Below are 12,561 nucleotides of genomic sequence, written 5' to 3' on the forward strand. Positions count from 1 at the left end.
AAGGCCAAGCATTTAATAGTGGATAACAATCAAGATAGTCAACAAAGAAGAGAGAAAAAAATATTTAGTAAGCCTTTCAGTGGCCAAGACATGCATTGTGCTAAATTAATCCTCATAATAAACTTTACAGGCACTGTGTGCAGTTAGCTTCTCTAGGAACCCCCAGGATCGTCTTGGAGTCTTTCTCTGCCTTCGTTCTGCCCCAGGAGCCTGACCTGTAAGGACTTTCTCCATAAGCTTCATTGTTCTCTAGCTTCTGGCAGGGTTTGGCCAATGGGGCTTCCCAGCAGGACTGCTTCCTATCTGTGTCCTTTTGTACCTGGGAATGTATAACAGCTCTGGTGCTAACAGATCCAGGTTACCACACTGGACCTGTGGTTTCCTTATAATCATACCCTTGTAAATAATCTAATTGTGGATGACCCAAACATATTTTTCATGGGTCATCTGTTTCCGTTTGGATTCTGACTGATACAGGTATATTATTATCATTTTACTGATGAAGCTTAGATGTGTTATACAACCAGGCAATATCACCTTACTAATTACCATTCAGCCAGGATTCAAACTATCTGATCAAAAGCGGGCTCTTTCTCCTATACTCACTGCTACCTCACTGTTAAGAAAGAAATCTATAGCCAGTAAATATCTATCGTAAGAACGATCACAGTTTTCAAAACATCCAAAAGAAAACCAGGAAGCTCCTAAGTTTCACTGTGAATAGTCTGTCAACAAGCCAACAGATCCAATGCTAAATGCACAGGGTACTAAGGATATACAGTATACTGAAGCAACCTTAACAGTTCCATTTTTCAGTTTCTTTTAAGAAAACTACATAAAGTACAAAACAGATATACTCAACTCTTCTCTGAAATCCTTTCTGTGACAAGATCATGGATAAGGTGGGAACAGCATGGGAAACAGGTTGGAAGCCAAGGGTAGAGTGAAAATTAGACTGGTCTACTGCACACATTATTTAGGAATGAAAAATAATGCTTTTATATTTTAGTGCAACTCTTACGATACAGCCGTGCCAAAAAAAACCCCACATCGACATGTACTGCATTTCCAGCCTGTATTATATGGAATGTAGATCAATCTTTTATAGCACAGACCTTTTCATTATCGTATTCTTCATCCCAGTTCTAAATTTTTAAAATTAACAAAAGTATATGTGTGTATGGAGGTGTATAAACACATGTATACATATATACACACAGAGAGATGGCTAGAGAGACAGAGATGATGATTTTCTTTTTTCTTTTTCTTTTTTTTTTTTTTTTTTTTTGAGACAGATTCTCCCTCTGTCACCCAGGCTGGAGTGCAGTGGTGCTATCTTGGCTCACTGTAACTTCCACCTTTCGGGTTCAAGCGATTCTCCTGCCTCAGCCCCAGTAGCTGGGACTACAGGCATGCACCACCACGCCCAGCTAATTTTTGTATTTTTAGTAGAGATAGGGTTTCACCATGTTAGCCAGGCTGGTCTCAAACTCCTGACCTTAGGTGACCCACCTGCCTCGGCTTCTCAAAGTGTTGGGATTACAGGTGTGGGCCACCGAGCCCGACTAAGATGATGTTTTTTTAGTTGTAAGTTAAACAGCATTTAAAAATTATTTAGATTTTTTAATGGCTTATTGAAAATAAAACAAAAACATTAGTTGATGTTAAACTCAATTACCTGTTATATTTTGGCAGCTAAAGAGACCAAACGATAATTCAGTCACCACTAACCCATTTGTGGCAAAGACAGTAATATACAAATTTGAGCATTTCCACTTACACAAAAAAGAATCGTGTGCAGACATGGTCAGTATTGGGGACAACCCATATCTCTCCATGTTTGTGCAGGTCCGGTGAGGTGATCACTGTAAGTGGAAAATAAAATTAAAGAACTACTTTATTCTAAAGGAATCCTAGTCCATTCCGAATCGATATATCTCTTCTCTTTGAAATCTAAAGCAAAAAGACAAGCACTAATGAACACATAAAAATTGTTTAGCCTGTCTATGAAGAAATATAGATAAAAACAGTGAAAGGCCATGTAACAACTTTATAATTTCAATAACAATGGGAATAACAATAAAAAGGGACCCATCTAAGTATTATCAAAAGCAGACAGGTCCTGACTTAAGAACTATGTAGACAGCAAGTTCATGTCCTATACAACTACCGTGTGTTGAAAACTTAAAAGACAGTAAAAACTCCTAACACAAGAAGAAAAAATGAATTTTTAGCCAAAGTCATATTTTAAAGCAAGAACAAAGAAAAGTATATCATCTTGCAAATCACCCATCAATTTTTCTGTCCTGAGTACAGAATAATATAATAATTTCAGTGTAGGAACAGAAAGACCTAATAGGTTATCTTCTCAGTGCTTGGTTCATCTTTCACATTTTTCATCGTATCACGTATTATACATTCAAATACCAACTTTAAGAGGAAGGTAGCACATTAACTAAAGAGATAAGCATTACTTGATCAGAAAGATATAATTACCATTCTAGAAATATCTGCCAGAAATAAAATATATCACTGTCTGAATTCTTGCCAATTCTGCAATTTGGCTTGAACCTTTATGATCTCTACGGTACCCGTTTTTGCATTTGTGCCCTTTGAGATGATCATAAGGAATAATGCTTTCCCTATTCCACCATAAGCACTCTGTAAACATACTTATATTTTTAATTATAGATGAGCTAGGAACTAACACTATGAGGTTCGTAAAACTTTCAACTTACCTTCACATAAGGCTATGCATTTTAAGTTACGGCTTTGCAGGAATTGGGATTGCTGTCCTTTTTTCTGTGACTAAATTCCAAAAACAATTAAAACTTAGAGTTAGAATGCAACACTTTGTGAAAAAAGCTGTTCATCATTAAAAAGTAATAGTCACTAAGATGGCTCCAGGTAAAAAAAAAAAAAAGCTTATCTAGACTAGCATCAATTTCCTTGCACTCTCTTAATATTGTTTTTATTTAATTTCTGTACATCATCATTGCTAAATTATTCTTGAGATAAGTGAACTGAAAAATGCTAAATTAGGGTTCAATAACCTCACAACATGGAATTAGAACTCAAATTTATCTTTACTAAAAGCTTGGCCTCTTTATTTCAAGGTAAACAAAATTAAATTTGCATGATCTTTTCAAATATCAAAATCAATTATTTCAGATCATCTACTCCAAAACCAACCCATTTTTTAATAGCATCATTTACTAGGTCACAGAGGTTACAGAAACATTTCATGTAGAAAAACTGGGATGTTTTTGGTTTTTTGTTTTCAGATATTAGATTAGCTATACTCTTTTTTTTTTTAATTTAAAGTCACACTACTTATCAGATGAATTTTTAATTTTCCCAGAATATACTTGTTTTCTCTGAAACAACATGGGATTGATGGTCATTATACTCTCTGCCCAGAATGTTCTTTCTCCTAGAGTCACATGGCTCATGCACTCATCATCTGGAGGTCTTGACTCAAATGTCACCTTCTCAGAGTATCCTTTCCTGACCATCCCATTTAACATTCATACCAGATCCCTCTTCCACCTGACAGCATTAAACGTCTTATTTCTCTGATTTATTTTTCTTCATAATATCTAGCATTCTATCTATCTAAATATGTATTTAATTTATTTATACCCCTCAGTAGGATGTTGGCTCCAAGACACGGAGTATGTGTCTACTTTTGGCCATCACTACACTCTACTGCCTAGGAGTATCTGGTGTTATAGTGGGAGATAAATAAATATCTGTTATTAATTATTGTATAGAGGCAATTCAGTTACTGCATTTCAGAGTGAGTTTTATTCCTTTGTAAGTAATGACCACATTAAATAATTTTTCAGACTTAAAAAGCCTATTTTTCCATGCTCTGTTGGCTAATGAGTCCACAGTTCACTATCATAAGCAGTCACTAAAGTCACTACAACACCTGTGTTGCATTGCTGCTTTTACTGCTTGAAGCTGGCTCGTCCTTGGGTGACACCTTCTGTTTCTTGTTCATCCCTGAAAACATCAGCAAAATAGTAATTTAGGGACAAAGCTGTCTGATGCAGCTCAAAGTACAATTCACCTACTATGCAAAGTTCCATTCTAGGTAAAGGTTTGATCACATTAGGCTAGAGACAGTAACAGAGGGCTGTGCCCTTAGCACCTGAGGTGGAAGATCAGTGGGTTTGGGAAGTCCTGGGAAAGTTATTTTTTTGCATTGAAAGCAAGAATCGAAAATTCTTCTGCATAAAATTAATATAATTTAAAAATTCTTAAAACTTGATTTTAAAAGGCTTTTAGCACCTAACTTTCATTCCTACTATCTGTCTAGGAGAAGGAGAAAATAAAGGGTGGGAAATGTGAACAATGTCAGAAAAATATTTTTACTTTACAACTGAACTTCTGTTGTTATTTGTTCTTAAATTCTATGCAGAGTTTAACATTTCTTCTAATTAAGACAAATTATATAAGTTTTTTTGTCTGTAATATTCACAAATTTTAGCTTACTCTGTAAATGCCATAATTTCTTACTGTGAATAATTTAGAAAAGCAGGACTAAAATACAAATCTGTTTTAGAATAGGTAGATTTGTATCTACACTTTATTAGAAAGTGTTCATCTACTGTTACACCAGAAGTTGAGATAGGTGTTGATTTTTGTAGTTGTGTCAGCAAATGGCTTAATAAGAAAGGGAAAAGCCTGTTTACAAACTTGCAAAGTACATTTATCCAACTTTTCCAGGCCTTCCAAAAAGGTGCAGGGGTGGATGGGGACAGGTTGAGGAGAAGGCCTTGGATTTCAAATACCAATTCTGAACAAAAAGCAAAGGGTATATATGCAGAGAAGCTGTCCTATTCTCTTACCCCTACACTTTCAGCCCTCAAAATCAACTACAGATGCTACGTCATCTTACTGTAGTGATTCTTACATTTGTTTTAGATCAAGAGCCCTTCAAGAATTTGAGGAAAGGTATGTACTCCCTCTCCAGACAAAAGCACATATACACAGACAAATTTTTACATCCATTCACATGGTTTGTACCTTTCCACAATTCTTTCCATGTACCCATCGAAGGAGTCTATATACCAGTATAAAAAAAACAGAAAATCACAGTACTTGATGATTTGCTGTGTTTTTTCTTTATGCTGAGAATGTATTTATTTATTTCAGCTGGTTTCTTAGTTTTTTATTTTGTACTGTTTTAGCAAGATTTAGAGTCTGATTGTAATAGATTTCTTCTTTGTAACTCCATTTCCTATCTCTACAGTATCCTACACTTCCTGGTATTTATTTTCTTAGTGTTATTTTGGCATATTGTATTTTCAGAGATCACTGAAACAGTATTTCTTTGCTAACAAGAGATGGAGTCTAATTCCCCAACTCTTGAATATGAGTCAGGCTGTCTCAGGCCTGCCAGCGCAGCCCATCCATCAGCTGAGTGGCATTCAGCGGATACTTCAAGGGGCTAAAGAATCACTTAGCCAGGTTCCATCCTAGATTCCTGCCCCAAAGAATCTATGAGCATAATGAAGCTGTTATTTTGCCCTAAGGTTAAGGTGCTTTGTTGAACAGCAATAGTTACTTGAATAATTATGTTTTAATTTTTCATATATTTCTAATTTTTCTTTTTTTGTTAACATGCAACCTTCTCATTTTTTAAAGTTTTCTTTTCATCAGCATTTTACCATTTATCAATGTTGCTGTTTTCTTTTATTATTTCTAATTATAAACCTGGTTTCAAGCGTTCCAAGTTTCCTAACATTGAGAAACAACTTGTTATAGCTGGAAGAACATGAACTTTGGTAAATAAATTAGGTAGTTCTCTTTAATGTTCACCTAGTTATCAGACCTCTCTAAGTATCCTTTCCTATAATATGAGGATATTAAGACTCACCATTCAGGCACCATGTGAATGACATCTCCTAAAACGTGTAATGTGATCACATAATCACACACACACACACACACACACACGCATGAGCACACAAGCAAAACTAATTACATATGCAGTTATATGTATATAAAACCACTTGAAAGTGTGAAGGAACATACACAGAACACAGAAGCTGCAGTAAAGGAGAGAAAATTTTCATCTGCTACTTCAAAAATTCTGTGTAGCTTGAATTTATACAATGAGCATAATTATTTTATATTTAAACCAGAATAGGTTAGTTGTTATATGAATCATACTGATCATTGTAAAATATTCCAAACATTTTTTAAGTGCAAAGAAGAAAACATCACCAATTCCACCAAGGATAAGTAATGCTAACAATTTGGTGATCGTTCTTTCTACATTTTGAATTCACCAGGCTCCTGCACAGGAGCCAATTTATTCCAAAGTATTTTTTCCCACAATCTCACCAAATTTACAAAAAGTTGTTAACAAGAAAGATGATTTTGAGGGTGTTTTTCTACTTCTGATGTTTCCATAATGTTCAAAGCTTCTTTATGAATAAAATAATAATACAAAGATAGGAAATTAGCATGATAGAGAATTACACTTAAAGATATTATGTATGTGTACTTCTCAGTGCCCTACATAGTGCTTTCCCTGTACTATAGTCTCAATATTCATTTGTGGAAGGAATAAATGTAAGGAATATTAAATATTTTTTTAAATTGATGAAACATATATTCCATCTTGTACACTAGGGAGAGTATTATAAATTCATCTTGACACTGGGCTTTGTTTTTGCTTTCAACATTTAGCAAATAAATTTAATAAAAATATATCTAATAAGGCACAATAGAAAGCTGTGAATAGAGTATAAACAATAAGAAAATTAAAACCTAATAAATTTGACTTTAGAAATGACATACAGGATTACCTGAGTAACCAAATGATATGCTTGACATTGGACTAAGATAGATTCCACTTCCATACATTGCACCATGGAGCTTAGATGGGAAGAGTGGGAGAGAGAGAGAGAGGTCTGTTTATGGTTTAAATGTTAATATTTGACAAAGCAATCAGTTTCATGTCAGAACATTCAGTCTTACAAAAAAATGACAGAGCTTCTATTCCAAGGTCTAATTTGAAAACAGTACTAATATCCTCGTGCTTAAAACTCAGTTTATGTAAGAATAATGATATCCAGAGGAAAAAGATTCTTGATAAGTATTTTCCATCCTACCATTAATAAAGGCAATCACTTATTATAAAGTACACTAGTAGGCCTTTATTTTAATAGATCTAAAATTTTAGAAACTAAACTTGCCATTCTGGTTAGGATTTATATGTTAGTGTATAAACAAAGCATTCTGCTCAGATTTTCATTAAATAACACTATCTGTCATCCTGTTCTTATCCTTTGTTACATTTTTCAGGTTACATAAGTTTCATTAACTGAAACTATACTCAGCTCAACTAAACTTCTTTCTTATTATCTCTGTGTTCTGGTCCCTCACACACTATTAGTATAAATTGAATACTAAACACATATAACATTTAATTGAATCATCTAAAATGTCACCATAATATGAGATCTAGCTCAAGTGTCTGGGTTAAGCATCTCATTTCCTTATGTCTTTATGCTGTCAGATGAAAAAAAATTCAGCTGCATGAGAGTGAAGTGAAATGTACAGGATGAAAGGCATAAATAAAGATGAAGATAACAGCCATGATATCCTGCTAACACCAAGTATTGTCCTGGAGGCGGAAAATCAGGTATCAGACAGCTCTCTGGCATGCAATCTCCACTTATTTCTACATTTTATTCTCTAAAAGCATTCATATTGAGGCCCAGTACTCTAGAAATGTACACTGAATTAACAGAATGCCTGTATGATTTTACTTTGTGCATGATAATGTTTTTCTACTTAAGTAAAAAGTGGATTTGTTTTACTGTTTTCTCAGAGGGAATTAAACCCTCTTTTCTTTTCCTTTTTTTTTTTTCTTTTTTTGTTGTTGAGACCGTCTTGCTCTGTCAGCCAGGCTGAGGTACAGTGGTGTGATCTCAGCTCACTGCCACCTTCACCTTCATCTCCCGGGTTCAAATTATTCTCTTGCCTCAGCCTCCAAATTAGCTTCGATTGTAGGTGTGTGCTACCGCGCCTGGATAAATTTTTTTTTTTTTTTTGTATTTTTAATAGAGACAGGGTTTTGCCATGTTGGCCAGGCTGGTCTCAAACTACTGGCCTCAAGCGATCTGCCCGCCTCAGCTTCCCAAAGTGCTGGGGTTACAGGTGTGAGCCACTGCACCCATCCTTTCTTTTTCTTTTCATTGTGTGATCCATTTTATGTTTACATCATTGTGTACAGATCAGTTCTGCTTCAGTTCTACTATGCCTACTAGAAATTCCATATAATGTTTGACTCACATGCTTCCTCTTTTGCAAGTTAAACCTAACAACAGGGTTGCTTACTGAATCTCAGTTCTGAAGAAGAATGAAGTCTTGTTAAAGCATTCAGAAAATTTACCTGCAATCGTGTATTAGAAGCAACAACCAGGCCATTCCTCAGGATGGAGTGCCAGTTTTCAATGTGTGAGCCACTAAAGAAACAGATGGAAAGGAAAAAGCAAAACCAGAAAATTAATTATCTTCAAAGTGGTCAAAACATAATAAGTCATGGTGCCTTCTGAAGGTTCTGGATTGCCAAATCAAGTATTATGTAGTTGACTACATGACCATCTATTGAATGACCATTTACTGAAAGACAGTGATATCTCCCCCATATATTTCTGGAAAACTGGGTGGGGCACACCCCCATTAACATTAAGCCTTACTCACTGAAATGCAAAGGTGCTTCCAAAGAGTTTTTTAGCAGCTCTAAAATTGGATTCTTTGGCTGGTGGACTGCTGAGAAGAAGGAACTGATGTGGAGTATGCATAAACTTCAATTGCTGCCGTTTAAAATAAAGACAAACAAAAACATGTAAAACAACATATATTCAGGCTGATCACAATTTCAAATTTTATTGGTTTAAGAATTCCCACTTCCAAACTATAGTAATTTTACACTAACCACATTAGCAAGCTAATTTGTATAATGTTTTTAAAAGTCTACATAAGTGATAAGTCACATGGAATTGCAAATATGAAGAACAATTCTTTGGGCAAATGGGAAAGGAACAGGAAACAGACAATCCAAAGCTTTGGAATACAGTATGCAATCATGTTTAAGCAGATCTGCCTTCTTAATTACATTTCTTTTAACACTTATATTATTGAGTCCCTAAGTATATACTAGCTGCTCAACTGGGGAAATATTCTGGAGTTTGCTAAGCAGAAAAGAAAAGTTTATAAAACTGCAAAAATTATTATGATACTTTATTTGCATATATTTATAAAATTGAGAATTTTTGCCTACATTCAAATATAGTCTCCTCCTTGGTCAGGGAGAGAAATGAAAGCAGAATCTTTTGGATTAATAGCTTGATAACATCTTCTAAGTGTTTCCCTTTCTCTTAGGAATATAGTTATACAGGAATATAATGCACAGGAATCTACATTTAGAGATTCACAGATGGCAAAAATGAGATTTTTAGGTACAGCTCTTAGGTGATGATCACAACTGAAATCCAGAGTCTATTAGCTTTTTACAAATTACTATTTTTTAAGCTTTCTAGGCTGATAAATAAGTTGTCTGAGGTCAATAGCTTCTCAGCTGTAGAAAAGTGAGAATGTGCCAACATGAAACTGACAATGATTACAAAGCACATTAACTTCTTTCTGGTCAATCTCCATATAATATTTTTCAATTGCTTGTGGAATAACTAAATGATTTCATATTGATGTTTTTATTCACTTAAAAAGTCAGGACAGCAGACTGAATTTGAATTTGTTATCTTGGAAAGGTTTGGAGCCAGTGAACAATGGCTATTTCAAACTAAAGAATTAGATTTAACCTGGGTTTACTTCAATTCTTGGAGAGGCTGGCTAAAAATTACAAGGTAGGTTCTCCCAACTGATAAGTACTCCTCCCATTTCTGTATGCATATGTAAAAAAAAAAAACCAACTTACCCTGTTAACTGGCAGTTTCACAATATGTGATCTATTACTTGATATAACCCTGAAATTAAAATGATCCATTAGTCACAAACATATGCCAAATATATTTAAAGTTCTTTTTCTTAGTTGGCAAGTGATTAAAACTTATTTTTGCTGTGCCATAAACTAAACTTGGAAATAATTTCATTTAGTTGCATAATCTAGGTTTGTTTCCTGAAACAATTTAAAGAGCTTATGTAATAAAAAAGGTAATATTTTAATCTGAGAAAACACACTAGGAAGTTGTTCCCTAAAACTTAAGATGTAGTTTTTAATAAGCACAACCTCAAGCATCAGCAAAATGAACATTTGAACATTTCTGAATGTACTTTCAAATAATGATAATCCAAATACAAATATGAGCAGTGAGTCATGGATCTGCTTCTTTTATTCCTCTCTTACATTGCTTAAATTAAGGATAAGTTCTTATGAAGATTTTTTTTCTCTAAATATTTGAGGATCTCTTTGAGCTGATATATATACAACGGTTTACATACAAAATCCAACATACGTAGACACTGCAGTTGAAAAAAATTAAATTCAAGCATCTGAAAGGAACTGCTCTATAAGCACACAAAATAATAAGTTTGGGTAGACTCTCTTCATCTTGAAAGAAGAGTGACTAACAAGCTGAAGGAAATGATCACAAGAATTAAAAGTTAACCATCTGACTACAAGGAAAAAAAGAAAGCAACTAGATATATGCAATTTTTACCTTCAATCTGAATATAATAATGAGAAAAATTTAAAGGTTACAATGGAAATTTAGTATTATTGTACTTAATTGTGTCAGAATTTAGTAACAGATGATAACAGATACAAAGAAGGAAGGCTTCCATACCTAATTTTTGTTATAATCTTGTTAGACTAAATTAAATGTGTATTATAAAATTTTAATGAAGTGAAAGTTAAGTAATCAGAATCTTGAGGAAGCCAGATTCTTTTGCATCTGCCCACCTTTACATATTTTTTTAAAACTTCCTGGTCATAGCACAGTATAAGTGCTCATTCATCTCAATCTCTTATAAGCCTTACATTTGTATTACTGTATGGTAAATCTCACGGAGTTGGAGTTTTCAAAGTTAATTCAAAGAGATGTGTATAAAACCCTTATAGGGGATGCTGAGTAGAAACTAGTGTCTTCATTTTGCAAATGAGAAACAAGAGAGGAAATTATTAGAAGTAGAAGAGGGCAAATTATTTGAAATGGGCATCACAGCAAGGTGACTTCTCTCCTCTTCATAGTCTAGCCCTCCTTCTAGAATTCATGCTGGGATAACACTACCTCCCTCACCAGGCTCACTCTGAAACTGTGCATCTTCTGCACTGAGCAAGCAAAGAGTTAATCATATTTATACTGCCCTTGTTAAGGGAGCAAAATATAAAACATTTATTTTATATTAGAAAGATTTCAATAATAAAGGTTGAAACACTGAGTTTGATCACTTAGTCCTCACTGAACTAGAAAATTAAATGAACCAAAATGCTTCTGCCACATAATCTAGTTAATCACATCTTTTAAAACTATAGGCAAACTGCTGTCAAATGCACTATTTATCCCTGGTAGTGCATGTGACAGCATTCTCTACCCCTTGTGATGTACAAGTTTTAATTAAAGTGAGAGTCATTAAGGACTCTTAGGTTGTAAAATCACCAGGTCTCATAAGCTTGTAGAACGGTGGCATTGCAGGGCTTGTAAGACAGGTTTTTTTTTTTTTTTTTTTTTTTCCTTAAAGCAAGCAGTAGAAAAGGATACTGATTTAATTAAGAGGAAAACTAAAATTTTATACCATTGCAGTAAGGGATGAGCAAGGGGGTCCTGTTTATCCATCTGCTTCTTGATTTCCAGATACGGTGCCTGAAAAAAAGTCATTATACTTCTTGATTTTTCATAAAAATTCATTTTTCCGTTTTCACAAAAGGAAAATCAGACCAAACAATATGCCTAATCTAGTAAGACTTAAAAATTTGTGGACTTAACATGGGAACAACAACAATTGCCCTAGTCTTTTCTCCCAAGATGATGGGAACTGTGAACTTTCTTGCCCAAACACTGTGTTAAAAGACTTGTCCAGATTTTAGCCTGGCTTCCATTTACACTAGGCTATGTCCCTAAAGATGACCACTCTCCAGCTCCCTGTTGAGTTTCTGCTCAAGAAAACGTGATGCTGCCATACCACAAAATGTATATGGTACCAACCCACTTTGCCAAACCATTTTTGGTAATTCTCCACTTATCCCCTTCTGTAGCTTTCCATTTTTACATAACTCCCCTAGTCCCATCTTCTTTTCCTTGCCTTTTCACTTACTTGTAGTGCCTTTTGCTTCCTCTCCTCTGCCTTTAAAAACCTGGATCACCTTTGTTTTAGTTGAAGTTGAGCTCAGTTTATGCTGCAGTCTCTCTCCCCCACTACAGTGCTCTGAATAAATCTGTCTTGCCACCTTTACAAGTGTCCTGTAAAGTTTCTCTTTCACAATGACCATTTTAACCAATAACTAATATGAAAGCAAAGCTTGTGAGGGCCACTACTAATGCTCATATCTCAGAGTCCAGACTTAGGTATAGATCTTTA

The 12,561-nt window shown here is 34.6% G+C and overlaps 1 protein-coding gene and 1 long non-coding RNA gene across 3 annotated transcripts in view; one reads left to right on the plus strand and one right to left on the minus strand.

The window, feature by feature from the left end:
- Positions 1 to 10,355, plus strand: part of LOC134733455 (uncharacterized) — a 50,232-nt gene extending 39,877 nt beyond the window's left edge. For both annotated transcript variants that reach the window (XR_010116914.1, XR_010116913.1), the window contains exon 4: positions 7,538 to 10,355. This is a non-coding gene — a long non-coding RNA (uncharacterized lncRNA). The remainder of the gene's footprint in view (positions 1 to 7,537) is intronic.
- Positions 1 to 12,561, minus strand: part of PARP8 (poly(ADP-ribose) polymerase family member 8) — a 190,625-nt gene that overhangs the window by 9,631 nt on the left and 168,433 nt on the right. Inside the window, 8 exon segments of the mRNA XM_055254311.2 lie at positions 1,781 to 1,865; positions 2,739 to 2,808; positions 3,935 to 4,008; positions 6,825 to 6,894; positions 8,417 to 8,489; positions 8,728 to 8,840; positions 9,962 to 10,010; positions 11,779 to 11,846. Of these exon segments, the coding sequence (XP_055110286.2) occupies positions 1,781 to 1,865; positions 2,739 to 2,808; positions 3,935 to 4,008; positions 6,825 to 6,894; positions 8,417 to 8,489; positions 8,728 to 8,840; positions 9,962 to 10,010; positions 11,779 to 11,846 (602 nt within the window).

Source organism: Symphalangus syndactylus, chromosome 18, assembly GCF_028878055.3.
Source record: "Symphalangus syndactylus isolate Jambi chromosome 18, NHGRI_mSymSyn1-v2.1_pri, whole genome shotgun sequence".
NCBI lineage: Eukaryota > Metazoa > Chordata > Mammalia > Primates > Hylobatidae > Symphalangus > Symphalangus syndactylus.